The sequence below is a fragment of the Anas platyrhynchos genome, chromosome 1, assembly GCF_047663525.1.
Source record: "Anas platyrhynchos isolate ZD024472 breed Pekin duck chromosome 1, IASCAAS_PekinDuck_T2T, whole genome shotgun sequence".
In the NCBI taxonomy this organism is placed as follows: domain Eukaryota; kingdom Metazoa; phylum Chordata; class Aves; order Anseriformes; family Anatidae; genus Anas; species Anas platyrhynchos.
Window position 1 is genome coordinate 115,400,079 of NC_092587.1, and position 24,886 is coordinate 115,424,964.

Sequence of the window (24,886 nt, forward strand, 5' to 3'; positions counted from 1 at the left end):
TCTTCCTTCTTTGTGAAGCCCCCAAAGTGGGGTGAAAGCAGGCCAATGAATGTATTTTTCTCAGGAAGTCGGAACATCTGGAATGCAATAGGATTATGCTTATTATATTTATTCTAAGCAACTATTGGGGCCACTAGAGGGAGATAGAAAGATTTTAAATATTAAATATTTAAAGTCAGGAACATGGATTTAGTTTTATTCTGCACAGCTGTTACTGTTAAATCTGGGCCCCAAATCTTAATTCTTTTGGTTGGTTCCTAATACTAGTTCCATCTCTGGGGTGTGAGAATGGGGAGAGAAAACCATTAGGAGGAATATAGGCTGCCCCTATGTTGCCTTACAACCCACGCTGGGGAAAAAAACCAGTTAGCAGCAGCTACAGCTTGCCTAGAAATGCCATGATGTGCGCTTTTTTTTTTTTTTTTTTTTTAATGTATAGAGAATGGCGATGTATCCACAGGACTTGGGCTTCACTTGCTGCTCTAGAAAGTTCTCTCTTTGCAATATTTCCATAGTATGATTACTGTCTGTAAAGACCTCATCAGGCCAGGCATAATTATCAAATGGAGTGTAAGAGTTGTGATTTGCTGAGTTACTGTCATTGTGGCTCTTGTAGTGGCATTGTGCAGGGCTGGTCCAAGGACGCTCTTTGTTCCAGGTCTCTGCCTGGAGCAGTCCTACTTCCAGATGTATGCCAGAGATTGACGTTTTTATTGAAAATTAGAATAGCTTTTATTGCTGGGGCTTGAAAGTCATTAAGGAACTGGAAATTTTAGCAGAAAATTCTAGCTGTTTTCAAAGGAGGTTGGCTGAAGATTTTTAGGAGCATAAAATAGCTCTCCAGTAATTAAGTCCTGCAAAGAAACTGTCATCACCCAAATAGATTATGTCCTTAAACTTTTAGACTAATTTTAACTTCCTGTTACTTTTTCAACCTACAAAATCTTCCAAAAATGTTTCGTCTTAACAGTGTTTTATTTAATGGCCTTTCCCTAATCTTCAACTTTTTGCAAGCCATTTTGTTGGCAAACTTTCTTCAAAACCTGAATCTTTTGTGAAAGCACGGTGCATCTCCACTTGAGATATAATTTAGATCTTAATCTGATAGAAAGACATGCTTTACACTGTTGCAACAAAATAGTCATTTGATGTTCAAATCAACTTGGCATCTAAATGTCTCCACTGAGAAGTGATGCTTCTCAGGAATTAGAAAATAATATATACAGTCATCCAGGTGTTCTGGACTTCCACTTAGATTGTAGTTGTTACTTTCAGTCTTTATTCCTGTAATTTTTGAAGCTTGTATATTTTGGAGTAGTAATTGATGCCATCGTTCTGAATCTTTCTTCTTCACTGATGTGCTGGGTTCCTGGAAATTATTCTGTCTTTTACAGGGCTGATAAACTACTCCTGAAGAGGAAACCTCATTGCTTTTTGTGCAATGTGCTCCTTTGCTTGTGATTATGTACAACAGTTCTTCTGGGTTTATTGCTCAATGTATCCTCTGAATGATAGTGAAAATACACATGCCTTACCATTAAAATTCATGCAACTCATTTTTTACAAATTCATTATTTGTTATAAATTCAGGAGGGAGACAAATACTGTTAAGCAGCATTGTTATCAAACAAGGAAAACTCTCTGCCTTGTATTCCTGATCACAAAGTATGTTACAGTCTGGAAATCAAGCATCAAAGGTATAATGAGTACAGATCTCCTTCCCTCTCTCTTGTTTTTTTCTTTTTTAATTGCTGTGTTCAAAAATATCAAGTAGTCATAAATCTGGGAAAACTGGTATGCTGACAATTCAAAACAATTAAACCATAGTTGAAAGAAAAATAACAAATAGTTAAAGAAAACCATTAGAGGGCACACAAAGAAAAAACGCAATTGAAAAATGCATGCAGGTTATCTAAAAATAAAATTTGAGGTAAAAGTCGTATGTCCCTCAAGCCAAACATAACCTTAAGGTATACCAGAGATAATTTTTAATGTATGATTAAAATAGATTTACTGTTGCAAGTCCATTACCGTGAGTTTACAGCATAAATACACTGCAATTGTATGGCATAAAGCTATCTCCAACCTCATAAACAGTATATTTTTCTGTACGGTAGTGTGTCCAGTAATAGCTGCACACTTAAATGGAAATTAGATATATTTACTTCTGTTATTCCCAGGTAAGGTTTTATTCTTAGGTATTTACAGTCCTATGAAAACAATTTTCTAGAAGTGTTGCTTTGTTTGTGAGTGTGTTAGTGTTCTCTGCCTCTCTGAGATTTCTGAATTAAGTATGTATCATTCATCCATGGCTTTCTTGAAGTGAAAGCACTATGAGCTCACGCAATGTTGAGAATCAAAGTACTTTTTTCATAGTTAACAAAATCATGTTAGTATTTCACCATGTTACTTAAATCTTTAGTGACATCAATGAAAAAATCATAGTTTTTGCCCAGAAGCAAAGATGATCTGAAAAGCCATTAAATCATAGGAATCCAAGAAAATTTATCTGATCTCTTCTGAGTTGGGAGTGTTAAACACAATTTATAAATAAATTTATTTCTTCATAAGACACAGCTCTTGTGCTGTACTTGCATCTCATTTCTTTTCTATTAATTTGCTACAACCTGTTAATTGTGCTACTGAATTTGTGGTGAGTCCTGTTAGTGAAGGGCACTCAGATTCATCAAACACTTTTTCTTAGAAAAAGTGCAGAACTTACCAAGCCAGACAGACCGAAAGCTGTATTTTCCTCAGAATCTGGTCTCTCCTCGAGTGACAACCTTGAGTGGTGTTTATTGACTCTCTAATGAGTCAGAGGCTGCTGCAAAATGAAGGCAACCTTGTGAGCAAAAGTGCCTTTCACACATCCTTTAAGCACTCAATTTTTTCCCTTCAGATCCTACTGTACATCGTACACTTTTTTTTTCCCATGAGACAGCTAGATTTAACAGGTAGGACTCATTAATTTAGTCTGAACTAGGAAAGACTATAAAGCTCATCATGGAAGTTGAAGGATCCTGAGGGAACCTCGCCTGGAGTCATGTTTGGTGACAGATTCATAAGCTTTCTTGTCTCCTTGCTCTGCCAGCACAGAGCTTAATGTATTCCTTGCTTCTACTGCTGCCTTCTTCCATGTTGATCTTGGTTTGGTATGCTCTTTTCATGGTTTTCATGGTATGCTTTTTTCATGGCCCACCATGGTTTTATCTTCTTTGGAAACAAATGCTCTGGATGTTCCGAATGAGAAATAGTTCATAGTTGTGCTTCTGGGCATCCTGCACATGCCTGCTATTTAATATTTGTGTTGTGTTCTCAGAAGCAAAGACTCCTCATACTATACATCTCATGCATCAAGAAGAGCGATATTGGCTCCCTCCTTACAGTTTATACAGATATTGCTAATATTTGCAAATGTGGAATTAGAGACTAGGATTGGAGGAGAGCTGGTTGTTCTTAAAACTTTCAGTCTTTATTAAAGACACATTCAAGATATCATGGTAGTTTATTTTTCAATTGAGAAATTAACAAAATATCTCATAGGAAGTTGTTATAACTACCACAACATTTTATGTCTGTTACCATGTCATAGATTTTAATGGTCATGAATTAGGATTTGTCAGGGAATACTGGATTTTCTTAGTATTTTCTTTGACTCAGTCATCTGTGTGGGCAACGATTCAATATGTCTTTCACAGCAATACTCTTGTATCCCTTGTTTTTCACTGCAGTTCCTTATCCCCATTTTGGAAATAAAAAATTGCTGCATGGATTAGACTGAGGTCTAAGTAGTAGGAACAAAGAGGTCTTGTGGAAATAGCTTTTGTATTCCAGGCTTTTAGAGCTGTGGCCAGAGAAAAATTAGCAGGCTGACAAGTGTGTCCCAGTTTGATTAATTTACCATTCTTACCTGTAGTCTGATACATGAGCAAAATGGCACAAGATGAACAACAAGCCGTACTGTAAATAGAAATTTTTGGTCTTCTAAAAGATGTGGGTCAAATTGCTGACAGTAGTAATGGAACTTAAAATTTCAGATTAAAAGGACTTTCTGGCAGGTTTAGATTTGCTTTTCAGGCCAGTCACAGAATTCTTTTCACTTTGAATCCCAGGTAAGCAAGTCATTTTGGCATGGTCTTAAATGTGCTAATATTCAGCAAAGCATGTGCATGTATACTTCAATTCTATTGAGTAAGGCTCAGATCTGTGCCTAAAGTTAAGGATGTTTGGATGCTTCAGTCTGGACAGCACAACAGGACCCCCAAGCCTTCCTGTGGGTTCCGTGAACTTGTTAAATGATGGTCTGTTGTGCACAAAGAGCAGCCTGCAGTGATGTAAACACTCTTGTTTATATTTGAACAATTCAGGTGTTCAGATTCAGCACATTTTTTAAATGTGCTTTGTATGAACATACTGTGGTAGCAGAATGCATTTTCCACTCAAATATGGATCTCCCTCTCTTCACCATGGTGACATACACAATGCATGCATTTTCTTACACTGTAGGTAAAATGTGGCCAGCTGGATTTCTTTGTCTCATTGTCTCCAGTGAATGAGCCTTGGTGATGTTTATTGTGTGACTGTTTTGTAGTTTGAAGTAAAGTGGAGCCATTCGTTGGGAGAATTATGCCTGAATGTTTGCAAGCCCATAACTTCTTACTTACCAAAAATGTTACTAGTTTGAAGTCTCCTTTACAGGGGACTTAATACAGTCCTGTTAGCTGTGCTTGGTTGTTGCTTGTTCTGACAGGGTAGTCCTGGTTTGCATGTAGGATGGTGGGGGAAAACAAAAGGGGGGGGAGGAGGAGCGGAGCTAAAGATGGGAAGAGTTCAGTGATTCACCACACAAATAAAGTACTTTCTGTTCTTCACTCATAAACCTGTGAATCTTGTTTCCTTTATATATTTCCCTATATGCTTATTTCAGTGGTATGCCAAACCTGTCAGTAAATGCTGCCGAAGAATGCTATGGTACTTAACAATATTGTGCTACTGGAACATCCGTAAATGTTTAACTGAGCACTCATTTAAAGAATCCCTTTATTCAGTGCAAATTTTACTGCATTCATCCCTGTTTTTACATAAAACAGTTTCATTACAGTAATACATACTTTTTCATGAAACAAACCTCTTACTTGTATGTAAAGCCTCAGAATTATGAATCTTATAAGGATTCTAGCACAAATACATATGCAATAAGATTGTATATTCAGATTTTTATTTGAGCTTAATGTGTACTTTTGAAGACTGGGTTATTACTGATTTGTTTAGCTATCTCTCTAAAGATTTTGGACTTTTGTGTTTACACAAACTGCCCTGAGTATGTTTTCCCTTTTGGGGATGCTAAAGTAAGGATAATATGGGCTTTAAAACCCTCACTTTGTCTATTGTTATAAAATATCTCAGTACTACAAGCAGTGGTGAAATATGATTAACTTTTGTTTTGGGGCAATGCTTTTACTAACAGCCCATTGGGCCAGATCATAACTCTTTTCAAATGAAATATCAATTTCTATATTTTAGAATCATTTCTCTCATATCAAATGTAAGATGAAGATAAATGAGGCTAAACTATATGAGGCCGTAAACACTGATAACCTAAAAATAGCAAATGTATGCATCTTCTTCACAATGTACATCTTTTAATTGTTTAGGAAGGATTTTCCCTCACATGCAGTAATTGTGAGCATGAATAACTGTTGAATAATATTGTTTCTTAATAGAAGAACAGTTACATGTGAAGGAAGTAGCTCTACTGTACTGTTGTAGCTACTTGTCTAACAGAAAACCTTCAGAGAGGCTGTATGAATTAATGTTACCTGATTGATTTTTTTTTTCTTTCCAAGAGATGCTGATACTGCTGATAATTTTAATTAGGTCTCGATTCCTAAAAGGGTGTGTACATACATCCATATGTATGTGTGTTACAGACACATTGCACACACATAAATATAGTCATGTTTCAGACTTTAATATTTATCTCAAAACAACACTTTCAAAGTATGAAAGGAACCAGTAGCTCCATGTTGTTTGGCTTTAGGAAAACCTTATTTTCTGGAAACCAGTCTATAAACCAGTGTTTTGAAGTTGATTGACTGCAATGTTAAAAAAAAATTAAGACCGGTTGTAAGGTGGCTGTTTTTTATTATTATTTTTTTCCTCCTTTGAATTAAATATATAGAAGCTCTTCATTTCACTGGAATATGTGGTGTCTAATAAGATGCAGGTTCACACAGTGGAAAAATTAAAAGGCTCCCTAGTCTCCAGCTGCATGCATGATCACAAAACATACATGAATTTAATTATTCTTGGAACTTTTTACCCACCCATTTGTGAAAATAGTTTGCAAATGGGTTCAAATGTTGGAAAGAAGGTAGAAAAAAGGGGGAAAACAAGGGGAAAAACAAACAAACAAACAAAACACCATGCATAAGTTTGCAAAAGCATTGGCATGATTGCATAAATCTCCTTCACTTAAGATGCACAGCTAGAAAGGGTAGATGAAGAGTGGAAAGGAGAAATCAGCAGAGGTCTGGAAGAGGAAATGAATGGAAAGGGTATGTGGTCAGATAGGTGCACTGTGGAGTTCTAAGGGTGTTCCATGTGGGTGTTGCAAAGGAAAAGAATCACTGGTTTTGAAGGAAGAAATAATGAATTCCAAGAGGAACTGAATAAAAGAGGTTCCAAGAATATGGAAATATATGTGGAAAAGATCTTGGACTGAGAGGTGAGACCATGGAATGTATAGGTCTGTGTCATAGCAGGAAGTGGGGCAACATATGGCTTCAGCCCAAAGTTGTTTTTAGTTCTTTAAAGAATGTTGAATTAGGCAATGCACATGTCAAAACTTCACAGAAACTTTGCTTCTCTGGAATCAGAGGATGAATCTGAGATTTGAAGGTCCAAGGCTGAGAAAGATTCAGCTCTGAAAGAAAATAATAGAAACTGGAAGATAATAGAAATGGTTCAGGCAAGTCAAGGAAATACCTTTTAATTAGACCACTTCTCTCTACTTTTCAAGCTATTCCTATTACTTGGTATGTTTTTGGTGACTTGACAAGAAAGGTGTTGCCAAATGAGAAGATGCATGTAGGGTTTATTTGCATCTCATTTTTTTTCATCTGTTTTCAGTCAATTATTCTGTTCTGTATTAAAATTATACATTCTGCAATCAGTGGATATGTTAATGAAGAGGATTTTTTGTCAGATGATTGTTTCACAGAGTGTCTATTATGAAATCCAATTAACGATCCTATAATGATGTTTCTATTGACATTTATATTGAAATTGCTGGCATGTTGTTATACCAAGTGTTGCTGTACATTCACTGTTGAAATTGAGGCTCAGGATGTAATACCAAAATGTGTTTCCTTGGGCAGTAAATATATAGAGAAGCTTTTGTCCTCGCTGCTTCCCCAGCTGCCCATTGCAGTAGTCCATGTGTGTGGAGATTGCCTCCAGTGACATGGGCTGAACTGGGGAGGAGGAGAAAAGGGAATTTCAGTTTTAGTGGTCCAGTTTGTAACAGCACCTTCATGGAGGCACTGGCAGAAACTGTGATGTGAGGGAATCAGTTTATAAGCTACAGAGGAGGTAGCTTGAGCACCCTTTACATTTTCTGCAGGAAACATCTTCTTATCCCTCCAAGTAATGAAGCACTTCTCAAAATATCAGATATTCCTTATTGATTTTTACGAGTCTTCTCCCTCTTGTTGCCACCCATGCTGCCTGCTTCCCATGCTGTTTTCAGTAAATCTTCACAGTGTAAACAGTAAAAGAGTAATGTCTCAGTCCCTTTGCCTGTTCTTAATGTCAACAAAGTTTATTTGGGGCATTTCTAACGTTCTTCACTAAGAGCAATGATGGTAAAAATGTCATTATTTTCCCCGTGAACTGTGAAACCAAAATAAATTGTGAAAGTATGAGAGAAGATCATGCAGTATTAGAAGCCAAAGCCTACCATGCGATTTTGTTTAGAGAAATGCTGGAGGCTTTGAAATGTCAAATAGATTCCAGTTGTATAATTTGAGGATCAAATTGTATTAACATCCATACTTAAAGTAAAAGAATACCATTTGCTGGCTTGATTTCATTCATTTTAAATAGAAATTAGTTCATAAATGAACATGACCTTTTAAAATAAAGGTTTCAGGTAGATTTCAGAACCTCAACAGTCATAATTTTAAAAGAGTAATAACAATATTTTTGTACATTGTGGCTAATGTACTATTTTTTTAAACACACTAGCTGTTAATAACCAGGTAGTTGAACTGACTTTTATCCTTTAATATGCTCACACATCCCCTGAACTTTGCTAATACTGTATGCGTATGTCTGCAGGTAGGTCTACTATAGTTTGTATACATAGTGCAATTGCTGTACACAGCATAAAACTTAAACTGTGATTTTTGATTATAGCTTTTGTCAGGCTCCTTTAGAACTTACCAATGTTCTATCTACTAAGTCCTCACTGTCTACTTGTTTCTGCATTTCTTAAACTCCGCCTTGCTTCCAATTTCTGTAGTTTTATTTTATAATTCCCTGGAAGACACAGGCAGAAAAATATGTTTTCATTGTATGATGTATTACATCAAATTAAAGCTGCTAGATTTGAGAATGCACTTCACAATTCATGTCTTCTCGTGAACCATCACGACTGGATTGAGAATACTGGAGAAGAAGGAGGGCATTAGAAGAAGAATACAGAGAAGTCCACATGAGCATATTAATAGATGGTTCCAAATCTACCTATACTGAAATTTCACTAATTCTGCATGCAGAAAAGAATTTTAGAAACCTATTAAGATTCAGTAAAACTATATTTGTTGTTATCATTTGGACATGCATATAGCAGAGTTCTTTGTACTGACCACTTGTCTTTAGGCTTAGATGAGGAAGGTACAATATCAAGTGCAAAAATTTACAGGTGTATACAAATATACGCTCCAAGATTTGATGGCAGTTGGGGGAGGAATGAGCGACCCAGCTTAATTTAAATCCACTACTCTTAAAACCGTATAGAGATCTTAGCACATTGCATGATATGTTAGGGTTTTTTTTAGATGTTGTAACCCTTGCAGTGATTTGCCAACTTTTTTGGTGTAAATGTTTGAAGCAAGTATATTAGGGAGAAATGGCATATTTGTGATGCTAATAATGTCCATAAAAACCTCATTTGCAATACTGATGAACAAAAAATCTTTGCTGATCCTGAAGAAAATATGCCAAGTGTTTGGCTACTTCTTGAATATAGAAAATAGACCATGTTGAATTTATACTTTGATAGATTTGTAAAACAGAAATCAGATGACTGACACCCTCACTAACCAAATACATGTATGTTTTAGCAGTGCCTCTAGATAACAAGCAAGCTTCTAGGTAGCCAAGCATTTAAAGCCTTCTGACAGGTTTTAAGGTGTAGGATGTATGTAGGTGACTTCTTTAATTGCTGGATTATACTTTTCATCCCACTAATTACTTCTGACTGTAGCACAATGTGGGGAGATGTTAGGTTGTGCCTCTAGCTTACCCTTTGCATCTGTTTCTGAATATTTATCCATCCCTGATTCTAAACGCCATTCTTCCCATTGGATAAAGTTTTTACTTCTTCTAAGTTTCTCCAATAATTTTACCAGATATTAGATCAGGTCCCAGGAATTCCAGTGAATCAGGCAAATGCTATTCTAATGTGGCTCACAGCTGGACACCATACTTAACACAGGTGGAAGGGGTACATTTGTAAGGATGTTCTCAATTCCAAAGGAAAAGTTGTGGGGGTTTTTTGTTTGTTTGTTTGTTTTTCTTTTTCTGGGAGAGGAAAAGTAGTCCCTAAATAAACTGGAAGACTGTGAGAAATAATACTTCAATAAATGGAACTGCCTAAAGAAGAACTTAAACATATGAAACCAAGGAGAGTTGAACATTTTCCATGGATACATACCCTATGTTTTACAATGTTAATAGTAGATTTTAGATACTCTCTGTGCTTTTAATATCACTAGTGAAGAAAAACATTTTAAAAAGCCCTATGCGTATTAAGTGCATTGTGAACCAATAAAGCAAGTGGATATATGCCAGTGCTGTTCAACACTTTTTTCTTTTTCATTTTTTTCTATTTTTTAGATCACCTTTTGCTGCTGTGACAGATTACTCAGTAACAAGAAATAATGTCATACAGCTCTGTCTGGAACTAACGACAATCGTACAACAGGTATGAGACAATCTACCTAGCAATTTGTTTTTTCCTAAGAGTAAGTGGCCATTACCTTGTTCACACTGTTTTGCGTTACTCTCTGTCTATATCATTGACAAATTAAGGGAACAGTAGTGCTTAGTCAAGGCTTTATAAAAGTCCTGCTTCCTAGTTTTATAATAGTAGTTGGTCTATGCTGTACATATGTTTCTGCATATCTCAGTAGAGGAATCCATCTTGGTTTCTCTAGTTGAATAACATCACTATAAATTTGTGAAATCTACTTGATAATTTGCATATCCAATTTCATATATTTTGTCTTTGAATTAACTCTTTGGTTCAAAAGGTGTGTATATATTGGAGCTTTGTCATATGTTCTAAACAGCAGTAAAGATGACACGTCCCCATGAGGCTAGAATACTTTGTTTTGGTGTGTCCTACCTGCAAGAAATTCAAAAGTAAACACTGAGAAGCACTTGCTTAATGGGCTTCATTTTGGAGTGCAATTTAGAGAACCTTTCTCACTGTTTTGTTTCTTCTCTGTAAAGTGGTTTGGATCTGTCCCTATCCTTGTCTGTTGGAAAGTGAAAAGTCTTTTGCTACAAATTCAAACTGATGTTGATAACACAGAATCATTTAGGTCAGAAAATATCTCTAAGATCATCAGGACCAACCATTAAGCTAGCACTGCCAAGTCTACCACTAAACCGTGTCCCTAAGCACATCTACATTTTGTTTTAATACCTTTAGGAATGATGAGTCAACTGCTTCCCTGGGCAGCCTGTTCCAATGCCTCACGACCCTTTCAATGAAGGAATTTTTCCTAATCCAACCTAAACCTGCTCTGGCACAACTCAAGTTCATCTTGTCTTATCGCTTGTTGCTTGGCAGAACAGACTGACCCCTGACCCCACTACAACCTCCTTAGAGGTAGTTGTGTAGAGCAATTGCTCCAAGCCTCCTTTTCTCTAGGCTTAATAACCTCAGCTCCGTCAGTGAATCCTCATAAGACTTTTCTCTAGATCATTCACTGTATAGTAGAAATAACCCAGGAAGTTAACATAGTTCTATTCTGTTGAACATCATCCTGTACCCTGGTGCAAGCCTTTCTGAGGTTACTATTCATCTGTCTACCACTGATAACTGTGAAAGGACATAGCACCCTGATGAAGAAGGGCATATATCATCACTTGACCATTTTTTTGGTCTTCCATTTTCAGCAGAATCAGAAATGTTTATTGGCACCAAATCCTTCGGCTTCAGCTGAGGTTGTGCAGCAGCCTGTTGGCTTCATATTCCTTTCCTCTAGAAAAAGGTCAGGAAAATTTCTTCTGTGCTGGCTGTTGCAGGGCCAGGTCACAGCCATCTGTTGTGAGATGCTGGCCCTCCTCAGTGTGTGTGCCTGCTCGCTTTGGGCTGCAGTCTGGTGCTGAGGCAGGCAGTGCTTTAGGGGAAGAGGAGATACATGCGGTGTAGTTCCCATCATGGAGAGGGATGAGGCTCCAGAGAAGGTTGTCTGTCCTGGTGGTTCAGCAAACACAGAAGGAATATGTTGCTGCCAACAAGGAGAATTTTGAGGGAGTATTCACAAATGAGAAGGTGGAACAGATTAAAGGGAAGAGGGTAGGCAATGTAGGAGAGCAGGGGGGATTTTTTTTTTGTAGATTTCAGAAGTACCAGTCTACCTTGACTGAATTGAGCAATGCTACATTTTTCCTATGGTCCCTTGGCATGACTTTGTTTGATGATGCTCTCCCTTTTGTAAAAGAACTGCATTTTTCTCTGATGGTTTCATAAATGCATACAGTACCAAAGATTAATTGGGTTTGCGTTCTTCCTGAGTTAGAAAAGAGCAATATTGCTAGTTCTGCGTGTTCAAGTATTGGAAACAAAAGTTTCTCACTTGCAGAGAGGAAAAAAAAAAAAAAAGAAAAACTTATTCCTGTTCATTATTTTTCTTCTTCATTATTATTGTTTTTATTTTGCTGTGGAAATGGAGCATGGGATGTTCCCTCCCCATGGGCTACACAGTTAGGGTGCATTTTTGCCACCTAGGGCCATCCTGCACTCCGTGCCACACTTCTTGCCTTCACTCTGCCTCAGACTGCACAGAGGTGTCAGCTGTAGTGGCTGTGGAAGAAGAGCACAGACCTGTGGTTTTGTGGCAGGCTTTTGTGCAACTGTGTCTTAATCTGTTGACCCATGGTGTGTTGTGCCCTTGTTTGGCTGTGAAAAGGGGTTGGTACCTCAGGAAAAAGAAGCACACAGGACCTCCCTTCTCCTTGACCAAGCAGCTCATTTTTCATTGATGTAGCAGTGAGTTGCTGTCTAACTTTCTAAGTGTGGGGGGGAAAGAGGCACCTGATCCATTTTCATGTGTCCACTATTAATAAAAAGGTGGGTAAAATATCAACTACTGCAGTATTTCTCAGGAAGTAGATCAATATCAGATCACTTTCTTCTGGATTCATCCTTATTCATGGTACTACTAATTTCCTATGGTCTTAGCTCAACTATTTTAAAGATTTTTCAGTGTGCAGTGAAATAGACCAAACATTACTTTTAATACTTTAAAAAAAAAAAAAAGTATTTTCGCCAAAACTGACATGATTTCCCAACCAGGAAGCAGTTCAGCATATGAATCCATACTTTGAAGTCAGAAGGAGCATTTATGTGCCCCAGTGTAAGCACACTCTGGAACTGAACTGGGCTGTAGTCAGAAGAATGATAATGAAAAATTCCATTACTAGTCCCAAACACATGTGGATTGATCTCTGCTTAAAACAAATGCATTCCAGTACAGCATTTCAAAATGGCTTCACTGGGCTTTTATTTTATATGATCACTGAACACACTGAAAATCCCCATTGTGCTTTCTAAAGTCTGTAAATTGAATGTTTCAGTATCACCTTATCAAGTGTTTTTTGCTGTCTTAGAACCCGTTTTATTTTGTATGTGAAGTATCTCATAGTACTTCACTACCTTATAGTAATGTAGTTTATTTTTTTTTCAGTTTACGAAAGACCTGCAAAAGGCAACACTGCAATTTTTTTTTAACACTAGTTAACAGATGATGTAAAGCCTAATGGTGTATTAAGAAAAAACATACAGTTAGTACATTTTCTTATAAATTTGACTTTTTTTCAAGTCATTCATACAATATAAAAATAGAACTCTAGTATTCACTTCAGTAGCTGAGTACTGGGAAGATTCAGAACTGATTTTTATGTTGTTTACGCGCAGCCAACATTCAGAAGTTTTAACCAAAAATGATTCCTTAGTCAAGAGATGGGAAGAAAGCTAAAAATTAGGCTGACTTGCTTGTATTATTTTGCATGCTTTAAGGCTAATTGTTAGTATTTCTCCATTGGATGAAGGTGATTTGTTCTGTCCCCTCCCATCAGCACTAAATGGATAATGAAGGAAAAAAGGCAGAAATACTGTTCTGTTCTCTCATCTAAGTATGAAGTCTAAGAAAATCTATTGAGTGTCTTTGCTTTAACCTTTAAATAATTAGAGAAGTTGGATTTATAATACCTGCTTGGAGACCGACTTTGGAATAAAAAGCAAAATGGCACATACTTGGGTTTAACCATTTCATTTTCTCTGTGCAATGCACATTGCCCAGGACCCAACTAACAGGCCAGTGCGCAATGGATATTTGCCTTTGGAAACAGATCCCTCAAAGCGCTGCAAGTTATTATCATAACCTGTTTTGCAGTCACACTAATCATATGCTTCTATGCATCTGCTTTATTTTGGTTTAAGGTTTTCTCCCCTCCTGCCCCACCCCTTAGGACTGTAGGATATTGTTTCATAGGCACTTCCTGCAGGTTTTCAACCTTCATACCATCCTCCTTGCTGATGGTTTATTTAATTCAGAGTTTACATTCTTGTTTTATTTTTATAACCAACTCTTTTCCTTGCAGCAGAACACTGGGGAAGAAAGAAAAAAAAAAAAGCCCATGAGACTATCATGGTATTTTCTACCATCCCTTTGCACTCTCTCCCTTTCTTCCCTATGCCTGGCTGTCTATTCAGAGCATCCCCGTAGGAACTGAAGGGTGTGCTGTACTCAGTTTATACTGCAACAAGTAAAAGAGCCTTTTTTCTTGATAGTAAAAGATTAAAGGGATAAGAGCATACAGGTGAGTATACACATACATGTAAGGAAGGACATAAGTGACCACTTGTCTTGTCTTCTATGTAAGTCAGATTGCTATTGATGGTTAGGCAGGGAGTCCATCTTCAGAAGATGCTGGAATGTGTTCCTTTCCAGTCTTTTAAGAAAGTAACATTAGCTACAAAGCTAACTGTAAGAAGCAGGTTTATTTATTTGTTTTAAGCAATCTGTAGGCAGCTTTTATTGTAATTTTAATGCTCTTATTCCTCAGGAATCCATTGGAATTTCACTTTAAAAAAAAAAAAAAAGCTTTCTTCTTTGGGATTAAAATTCTGGTAATTTTGGGAATATCTGAGAAGTATAACTTTGTTTTGTAAGTTATCAGGCATTTAAAGAAAATATTACTGCCAAACACCATATTTCCTATTATTGCTGTACAGTAGCAGTCATGAGTTTTTTCACTTTCCTTTATCAGCTTTCACAATGATTTGCTGTGTTTATCTAGTTTTAAGACCACTGGTGTTTGTCTCCCAGCTTTCATGTTTTGTAGGATTTACTTAGCAAGATGTTCTAGTTCAAGCGCAGCTGTAGGCCTATAAACCCTAATTTTCAAGAGCTTCACTGCAATTACTTCTCTGCCTAAATACTTTTTTTCTGAAAAGAGCCTGGCTCTGTCCTCTTGTACTCTCCCTTCGGGTATTTATAGACCTTCAGGTCCTTTACTGCAGGGCTGCTTTCCAGCCTGGTGCTCCTCTCCCCCCGCCCCGCCCCAGCACATACTGGTGCCTGAGGTTGTTCCTCCCTAGGTGCAGGTCTTTGCACTTCTTGTTGAACTTCATGAGATTCTTGTTAGCCCACCTCTCCAGCCTGTCCAGGTCCCTCTGGTTGGCTGTGTGGCTCTCTCAGCCACTCCTCCCAGTTTTGTGCTATCCACAAATTTAATGGACGGTACACTCTACCCAGTCATCTGGATTATCTATCATCTGCAGATATTCTACAGGGCTGGAATCACTGTTGACCCCTGGAATACTCTGCTTGTTTCTGGTCTCCAGCAAGACTTTGTGCCACTGACCACTATCCTCTGGAGACAATCATTCAGGCAGTTTTTGATCCACCTCACTGTCTGCTCATCCAGCCTACATTTCAACAGCTTCTTTATGAGGATCTTTTTGCGGACAGTGTCAAAGACCTTACCTGTTCAGGAAGACAATATCTGCTGCTCCTCTCCCTTATTGATCAGGATGGTGATTTCATTACTTGGCAGTCAGGGACCTGGATTGTCCCAGGGTTGTTCCAGGATATACTTCTGACTTCATCTGTCCCACGGCAATATTTTGTGGTAAACTCAGATTTCAGATAACATGGAGCGAGAATTTGAGTGATGCAGTTTGGAAAGTGGTGGCCAGAGTGACCGATAGCTAGGAAAGACCAAGACAGCCATCAACAAAAACTTGTACCTATAGGCCCCTAGGACTTTGAGCTAAAAGCCCTAACATAGAGCACAGACAAAAGTGCCCTGTTCACTGACTCAGCCAAATGATTTTGAGCTTATTCAACATCTAAAGATGTCTGCGATCCTAAAATGTACGTGTCCATGTACTCCTTGCCCCAGTGGAGTCACTTCCTGTGCTAGGGGGTAATCCGTGTTAGGCTTCTAGCCATTGTTATTTTTCAGATGAAAGGTAATGAAAATGATCATAAATGATTTCTTGAGTTATGAAGTATTTATCTATGTCATTACATCTTTTATGATCAAATGGCTGTAACTTACATGTTTAATGTTTCAAATACTAAGCCATGCTGAGGAAATACAGGCTTATTTTTGCATCTGAAGGTTAAAAAGGGAATTTACTGTTTAGGCCCTCACTTCCCTGAATCATAGAGATATTATTCTATTAAATTTGTTAGCACAATACCAAATATGTGAATTGTGAAGAATAATTAATATAATTGCTAGTAGTAATATTGTTACAAAGTATCACTCTTCTATTTTCTATTACAATTTCTCAGTTGTTTTTTTTTTTGAAGTCCTAGTTATTAAGGACTTTAAGGACTTGCTAAATATAGCTTTAAAACTTCAAATTTAAGGTCATACTAAGTAGCTAATTACCTCAGGTATCTTTACCTAATAAATGGTTTTCAGTAGTTTAGTGGCATGAATGTTTGAGTGGTTCCTCATTAAAGCTGCTTTTCATTCCAGATTGTTGGGATTTTCAAAGCAAGAGGTGTTTAATGGAAACAAATTTGTGCATCAAAATGTATATTTTTTAATTTAAAATTTTGAAGATCTTCCTTCTGCCCCAGCGTTATCATATACCTGTGCTTGCAGCATTTATTAGTCTCTTTATTAGTCTACTACTTGTAATTCTCGCTGTTCCCACCCCTTTTTTTATGTGAACGTATAAAGTTAAATGTTAACTAGATGTGAAAGAAATTATTGGAAATAAGAAACTGTTTTTCTTTACTAGAAGTTATCAAAGCAATTATCAAATTATCAAAAGCAGTTATCAAATTAATTTATGCTCTTTAGCAATGTTTTCCTTTTTTTCGCAGTAGAGTAGATTATTTCTCCATAGTACACTTTTATTGAAAATTTCATATATAGCAATGTAATGTAAAAACTGCTTAATGTGCACGGATGCCCTTTTCTGATTACGGTAGCTTTTCTGTTATTTTCCTGTACCATTTTTTTTTTCCTTGAAGTATCTTACTTGTAGAGATACTGTTGTCTTTTGATTTAATTTTTGGGGTAATTTTTGGAATAGTATTAGGCATGGAGTACCTCAAATGATAAAACATTAATAACAGTCTAGATGTATGTGAGCTGCTACCAGAAATAACTTGATGCCTCATTAATTGTTATTGAGATATACGCTGTAAAGAGTAATTTTTTACTTAAACTTGAGAAGTCCATGATGTGGCATTTTTAAAATAGCTTATGAAGTCACTCCATGTTTTAAAAACCCACCCTGAAAAGTCCTGTGAATTTGTTGCCTTTGTTTTCTTCTCCATTATTGGAGAAAGTAATTTCTTTTCACCATAGTTGGAGGGGGATTAAAAAAAAAAAAAAAAAAAAAAAAAAAAAGAAAAAAAAAAAAGATTGCTGAGTACATAAGAAGTTACCAGAAAGCAAAAATGGGCTGGTGTTGGTTTGTTGTTGTTGGAGCTTTGGTTTGGTTTGTTTTTCTTTAAGATGTTTTTCTTCCAGATTAATGATTGACAGCCTCTCACAATGGGGAAAATGAAATACAAAGCAGAATAATTTGAACGGAAAAAAGAGTACACTTTTTGATTCAATATATAATGGTAAACCAATGCAGCTGTTGGGTTTTTCTAAGAAATGGAACCTGAGTGGGTCAAGGTGATGGTGAAAGAGTGTCAGGGACAGCTTAGTTTAATTCACACACTGAATGGAAAATAATTATAGGAAGTAGCAGAAAGTCCATGGAAACTGAGACCAAGTGTAGGCAGAGGGGAAAAATGTGTTTCATACATTTCCTTTAAATAAAACATGTATTCTTTTCTTAGACTGGTTTATATGGGCACTGTGTCAGTGCTTGTTCAGGGGCATCATGATTTCCATTTGACTAGAGACAGACAGTGGATATGCCACACTTTTGTAATTCTTTATAAATGTTAAATTTAATCATTAATATAATCTTAACCCATCATCATTAATCATTATCAGCAGAAGTTAAAAATGAGACTCTGAATTTCTTTTACATAAGAAATTCAGATTTCCCTTTCTAGAGTCAGTGTAGTCAGTATAATCAGGTGCAGTGAAGCAGGATTTCACTTCAGTGTGGTGAATTACAGAAATTGTGTGTTGCTAGGTAGCTAGTGGAAGCTTTGATCATGAGAAAGTGTAGGGTCAAGCGTTATTGCAATTGTGTTTGATAAACAGGATTTCTTTTTAATGACAATGCAGAAGGAAAAACAGAAGGTAAAAACTAAGAGGTTACTTACCTCCAAATGATGTTAGAGGCAACTTTGGAAACTTAAGAACTGCACAACACCTTGCACTGCAAACTACATTTTGCATGTCAGTAATAAAAGATTGTGAATGCCTGACAGTATTTATTATGGGTTAGAAGTGTGGAAAAAGGTGTACTTTATTGTTTCTTTTTCCCTTTAAATGAAATATTTTTACTTCATTTCCAGCCTCTCATCTGTTGATAGTTTCAGTGGATTAGTTTTTTTTTTTATCTGCTGCATGTCTCTGCATAGAAAAATTATCTGAAGTATTGAAATTCAGTTTAGATTGTGTAAGCACTTGGAATCTAGCAAGATATCTGAGCAAGTATTGATGTGCTTTTAGCCAATGCTGAAATACTTGCTGGGGTTTCTAACGAAATAGTGCACCATCTCATTTTAGAAAGAGTGTATTGGAAGAAGTGTGACTCTCTGTATGCAAATTAAGAACTAATATGTGACCAGATCCCAAAGGAAAGCAAAACGATGTCTTTCACACAAAGGAGGGTAGAAATAATTGGAAATGGAAAATGACTTCAGAAAGAAGAAAAGAGCTTAGTGCCCACATTGCATCTCTATTGATCCAGAGAGCAATTTTTCCCAGTAGTTGCTTGATCTGTGGGTGATTCATGTAAGTTATGTTAAATTTTTACATGAAGCATTCTGTTACTATGGTGATAGGTGCCACTCCACGCAAATTGTTTAAATAATATTAAGGCAATTCTTTGTACGCAGTAAGCTGGATAATTGGTATTAGTTTGTACACAAGGGTTGTGAACTTAAAAAGTAAAATAAAATAAAAAATTATGGTTTCATTAAATGATCATGGAAAGGCTCTAGGTTTTTAGACGTATTTGTGTAGGTTGCATAGGAAATGTCTTTTTGTGTAGCATTTATTTAATAGCTTGCATTATATTTTTTACAATAGGGATATTTTTCTCTTCCTTTAGTATCTTAAATGGCGTGTGTTCACCATTCTGTTTTCTCCCATCTCCGTCGTTTCTTACGTATGTTTCCGATGGGGGAGGACAGAGTGGGTTGCTGCAGATACAGATGAGTTCTGGCTTAAAAGTGGAGGGGCAGGGAATAATAACAGAGTGAGGATGCTATAGACCCAGAATCAAGAAACTGCAGGAACTGAATAATTGTAGCATAAGTGAAAAAGAAAAAATATTTCTGAACGGCAGTGGGAAGAAAATCGACAGGATTTGTGTGGGAAGTGAAGAGTAGTTGGAAATGGCACCCAGGTTGTGAGCTTGTGGGACATAAGGTGGTGGAGTTGTTGACAGAGATAGGGAAAGAAGGGGGAAGTGGGGAGGGTTTGGGAAGAAACGTGATTTCAGCTTTTCAGCATACTGTGTTAGGGCTGGTGGCAAATATCCAGGAGGAGACTAAACTGTGAATGCGAACAGAAGGGACGAGAGATCTGTGACTCATCTGCACAGAGATGATAATTAAAGCAGCATGATTTCAGGAGGCTGCTGAGCAATAAGGAAGAGGTTGCAGAAGAGGGGAGAGCTGAGGATAGAGCTTCCAGGGACTGTGGCAGTCTGGAGGAGGAACAGCCACAATGGGAGACTTCTTTGGAGCAACTCAGTGGGAAGAAACTCAAAGAAAGCATATATGCTAGGAAGTCCACTTATAAATAAAATACAGATTTTTAACAATGACTGTGTAACTTTAAAAATTAATTTTGTATGGCAGCAGCCAAGGACAACCTATGCAAATGCGGGATTCTTGCATAGCTTAAGAGCTTTCTATTGCATTTAGGTAGTGCAACAAGGGAAAGGTATCTTCCTTTCCCCTGCAGCCCTGTCTTTATTCCAGACATTTATAATTGCCAGTGTCCCAAAGTCCACATCTTTTTCATCCAAATCCCTGCTAGACCTCTTAAAATCAAAGATGCGGTAAGGCATCACACTAGGAAAGCTCTAACTGTGTCATGTTCCTAATTCTTTGCCTGTTGGCAGAGGAGAATGTTATTTGCTTGCCAGCTTCTGTAGGCTTGGGGGTATTTAAAAGTTTTATATTCTTGGTTTTTTTTTTGTTTTTTTTTTTTTTTTTTTTTTTTTTTTATGTGGAGAGAGGTTTGGAGGGAAAGGTTTTGAATAGATCTGTATATCTGCCAATTTGTATTTTCTTATGACCATAATTACTCAGACATACCTGTAAATCACATATCAGGAGTTCTCTAATATCCTTCAGTTTCTAATCATCTTGCTCACAACACACAGCGACATTTTGCCGTATAGCCTGTGCTATATTGATAAAGTTTACTGTTTCAAAGCTGGCATTGCTTAATCCTACAATCAGCTGTATTAGATATATTGTCCATGCATTTTCTACCTTAAGTAGCAAAAAAAAGTAACTTGATTACATCTACCTTATCCCTGCATCAATTTCAAAATTAGGTACTAATGTCTGAGCCTAAGAAAAGTGATGAAGGGTAATAATAAATAAATCTACTATGAAAATTGTGAAGCTTTTTTGTCTTCATGTGTTGGCAGAGCTTTACACTTTGTCATCATTAAGAACTTTTGTGAGAACCTCCAGTGAAAATTCCAGAAAACCTCACTCTTGTGTGGCTCTCTTGCCATAGCTGAACTGGGCAGAATTCAAACAAAATGAGCCTTCCTCAAGCCAATGACATAAATTTTCTGGAGCTGGGGATACTTGAAGAGACTTAAAGAGGGCTTCTTGAAGACAGAACAACTTATTTTTGAAGGTGTTGGGTGGGGGGAGGGCTGAAGAGCCTGGGAGTTCTGATATGAGCATTCTCCAGTTAATTATTTTTTATTGTTGCTAAGTAGCAGGGCTGACAGACCATCCATTTGACATAGACTGGTATTAAAGGATTCAGTTACAGTTGTAATCAATTTGAGAAGCAAAGGGATTTAGAGGGTGGCTTGGCTTACTTCCAGCCAATGGCTGCACTGCTCAAAGAAGGTTTTATACCAAAGGTTTGGCAATGCATGAGAGTCTGAACCCTCTTTTAGCAATCATGTAATTCATTATTTTTGTTACAAATAGAGAACTGGAGTTACATACTTTAGAACATTTTGCGTGACTTCAAAATAATAGTGATAGCAATTCTATCAGACATCTGTTTTTAAGTAGTACATAAAATCTAGCTGTTGCCCTCTTAAAACTAGACATAGAAGATGTGGAGAATTGCTCATGAAAGATGCATTTCCCAAGCGATTTCACCACCATTTTAAAGATTACGTTCCTAATCTTGCCTCTATTTTATCAACAAAAGACTGGTTAAAAAGTGCAATGCAAGCACATGAGCACACACAGACACGCACACACAGACACACACACACACAATTGCCTTCCTGTAGATTCAGTTGGATTGCAGAGAAAAACACGTGAAAAAACAGTGAAGAAACTCTGCCAGAAGCAGCTCAAAAGCTCCCTGGAGAATGAATGCTCTCATGAGAAGTCCTTGTTTTTCACTGGTTTCTACAGTTGACTCCACCTCTGTAGCACCACACGGCTTCTTTTGATCAATGCTACAATAGTATGAATTCACAAAGGATGTGTTTGGGCTAACATGTTACCTGAGAATCAGGAGGTTTGTTTTTTGTCCTTGGCAAGAATGTAACCTGCTGATGTACCAACCCTACCTAGGAACTTTCTCTGCCGTGGAGGAAAAAAATAAATCAGGATGACTAAATACATGAACAACCAAGACATTCTTCTGGGCAACAGTGAAATACAATGAAACAACAACAACATAGTGAAAGAAGTCCTTGCTTTCTCTTGAGCACTCTCATCTACAGATTACTAGGAATGCTGAGCTGTGGCTGAGTTGTTGCTGGAAGAATCAACAAACATTTTTTCTGCAATTCTCCATTTTCTTATTACTTGAATATTTGCATGTATATTATATTTTCTGAACTAGTGTATCTTTATTCTCAAACTAAGTTGTGGGGTTAAGAGGAACTTGAGGCTTCCAAAAAGAATACAGTACTGTAGATGCCCAGAATGTGGCCAAACCAATAATAATAATAGTAGTAATAAGAAGAATGATGGCGGTTTCTGGATGGTATTTTGCAATTGCCCTGGGAAGTGTTTGACAGGTAATTGCAATAGATACTTTGACAGGCTGCTGACTCAGATGTGTAATCCACATGATATATATGCAAAAATAGAAGTGTTTTCTGCTGAATATTATCCTATAGTTATAGTACTGGAGAACTGGATGCTCTTTTTCTTTTTCCCCTATAGGATCTGTGATCATTATGTTGATTTGGCATGTCTTCTAGACCTCAATATTTCACATTTTGAGTTGAGATTTAATCAACTTGGGTGGAAAGAAAAGAACCAAAGCATAAGGAAAGTGTTGGTGTAATTAGCTGACCCAATTCCCCACTTCTGTGACATACTAAAATAGAGGTTTAGAAATACAGTAATAAGAAAATAAGAAATACAGTAATAAGTAAATAAGAGGAGAAGAAAATAAATTAGAAAAACAAAGCAGCGTAAGCATTGCTTTTGAAAATAAAAATCTACAAATATTTGTATTTTATATATGTTACTTCAAGGGTGAATTGTTCTAGCAAAGTGGGGGAACAGGGTGACTTTGGCAGCATTGTCACCAGTCAGTGCTGTTGAATTCAGTAGATCTAATTCTAAGTGTATTCAGTAATTCTTATTAAGGGGAATTATGACAGGATATTTGCAGATAAAATTTTTAATTTTTATAGAAACAACACAGAATTATGCTTATGAATCTGACTTCTGGAAGAAACACACTATAAATAATGCATTTCAGTTGGAGTGTAACGTCAGTCTTGCTAGTCTTACAAATAGATTTTAAAATTATACTTTTTTTTTTTTTCTGAAAGTACAGGAGACCTCTCTCCTTGATTACTGAGGTTTATTCTTGCTCTTTTTAACTTCTCCTACTACATTTTTTTTTCTTTCTCTTCTAATTTTGGACTTTATTCTTCCCTTTTTATTAAGATCTTAGCTTAGTCCCATCTGCATCTACAAAGGAAAGGACCAAAAGGACCTTTTGCCTGTTTTAATACACGAGGTAGAGCTGCAAATAGTGACCAAGAAAAGCTGATGTTAGTAGTGAAGTTGTGCCACTGTATTGCCCTTTTAGTTCTCTTTCTTTGTGGACAGTACTGTCTCATGTTTGTCTCTGAAACTACTGTTGGCCAATATTTGACTACATCTTTAGAAAATATAAATTAACACAGAGTTTGGAGTACAAGAAGAAGAACTGCATTTATTGCTTTATTAGCAACCTGCTCTATTAACATTTTAGGAAACAATATACATTGAGAATACAACCTAAAGCTGACTGAGCTCAGGTTTTGGTCAGTTGGGTATATAGAGATAAATATCCTGGCTTTTTTTTTTTTTTTTTAATTTGTTGGTGAATATTCATGTGAAGTTCAGACAACAAACAGATAAAAGCAGAACTCTTCTTAACGATATATGCATATTTCAGTTCAGGGGTAATCATAGTATTCTTTCACTAAATGAATAGCCAATTTTTATCTTGTGTTGGAGGAAAGCTTGGTTGCAGGTTTTTTGCATATTTCCTGGTTTCCTGAAGCAGAAAAATAGTTGAAGTTAGATTTGTGTATTATCTGTTTCTTACCTTAATTGTAATGTCTTGGTACTGTGGGTAAACAGATACTTAAGATTTTTCAGAAGTAAGATGTATGTTTATAGTCTAGGTATGGAAGGAAGAGATGTTTTCCAGCTGTAGATGGTATGTTATTAAGAACAAAAAAATGTTCCTAATTGCATAAGTAGTGACTCTCTTTGTGCTCTCAAGTGCTTTAAATTCTTTTAAGCTCTTTTATTTGAAATGAAATAGGTATGTAATAGTAGTGGTGAAAGTCCACAGTAAAAAGCATTCAGTTTATCATTGTACATAAAGCATATCTGAAGAGCGTGGGCTCAATTATCCTCAAAGTAGTGGAGTGACTTAAAAGATCTAAGGGGAAATAAACTGTTGACTCTGAAGAAAAGTGACATGTAGGTTTTGCTCTAGGGATCATTCAAAAGCATTCTCAGCCCCTATCTCCAGGGATGGCTGCGGGAAGTTAAAACAAGCTTGCTACAATGCAGGGATTGGCTTTGGTGACCTTTTGTAGGTTTCTTTTGAGTCCTAGACTTCAGGGCTGCTCTAGGCTATGCTCGCATGTGTCTCTGCACTCCTTCACATCTCCCTCAGTTGAGGTTTGAATAGTTGCATATCATTCCTGTATGGAAAAAGTATATTTTGGATTTTTTTTTTTTTAACCTAAGCATTGTTTGCTTTCTTCCAATTTCTGTCTTTTATTTAGTAAACTGTTTTTCTCTTGCCTGAATAGAAAATGCAGCATCAACCTTTCCTGTGTGTGAGGATCTCATATAGCAATTCCTCTTTCCAGACACTTAATTTGTAGGTAGTTGTGTGATGAGGAGAGAATTGGAGGGTAAAGTCACCTGTACCAATACACAGAGGGTGTATAGTTTTCTACTTGCTTTACTGTCTTTGGTAGATTCAGAAATGTATTTTTAATTATACTCTGAGTTTGTCAGAAATAAGCTTGTTTCTTTAGCTTCCTTCATGATTGTGTCAAAGAGTT

The 24,886-nt window shown here is 36.8% G+C and overlaps 1 protein-coding gene across 10 annotated transcripts in view; it reads left to right on the forward strand.

Moving 5' to 3' along the window:
- CNKSR2 (connector enhancer of kinase suppressor of Ras 2) overlaps positions 1-24,886 on the forward strand; it is a 218,705-nt gene that overhangs the window by 53,118 nt on the left and 140,701 nt on the right. For all 10 annotated transcript variants that reach the window (XM_027449077.3, XM_027449080.3, XM_027449078.3 and 7 more), the window contains exon 4: positions 10,123-10,210. In XM_027449077.3, coding sequence (XP_027304878.1) covers positions 10,123-10,210 — 88 coding nt within the window. The remainder of the gene's footprint in view (positions 1-10,122; positions 10,211-24,886) is intronic.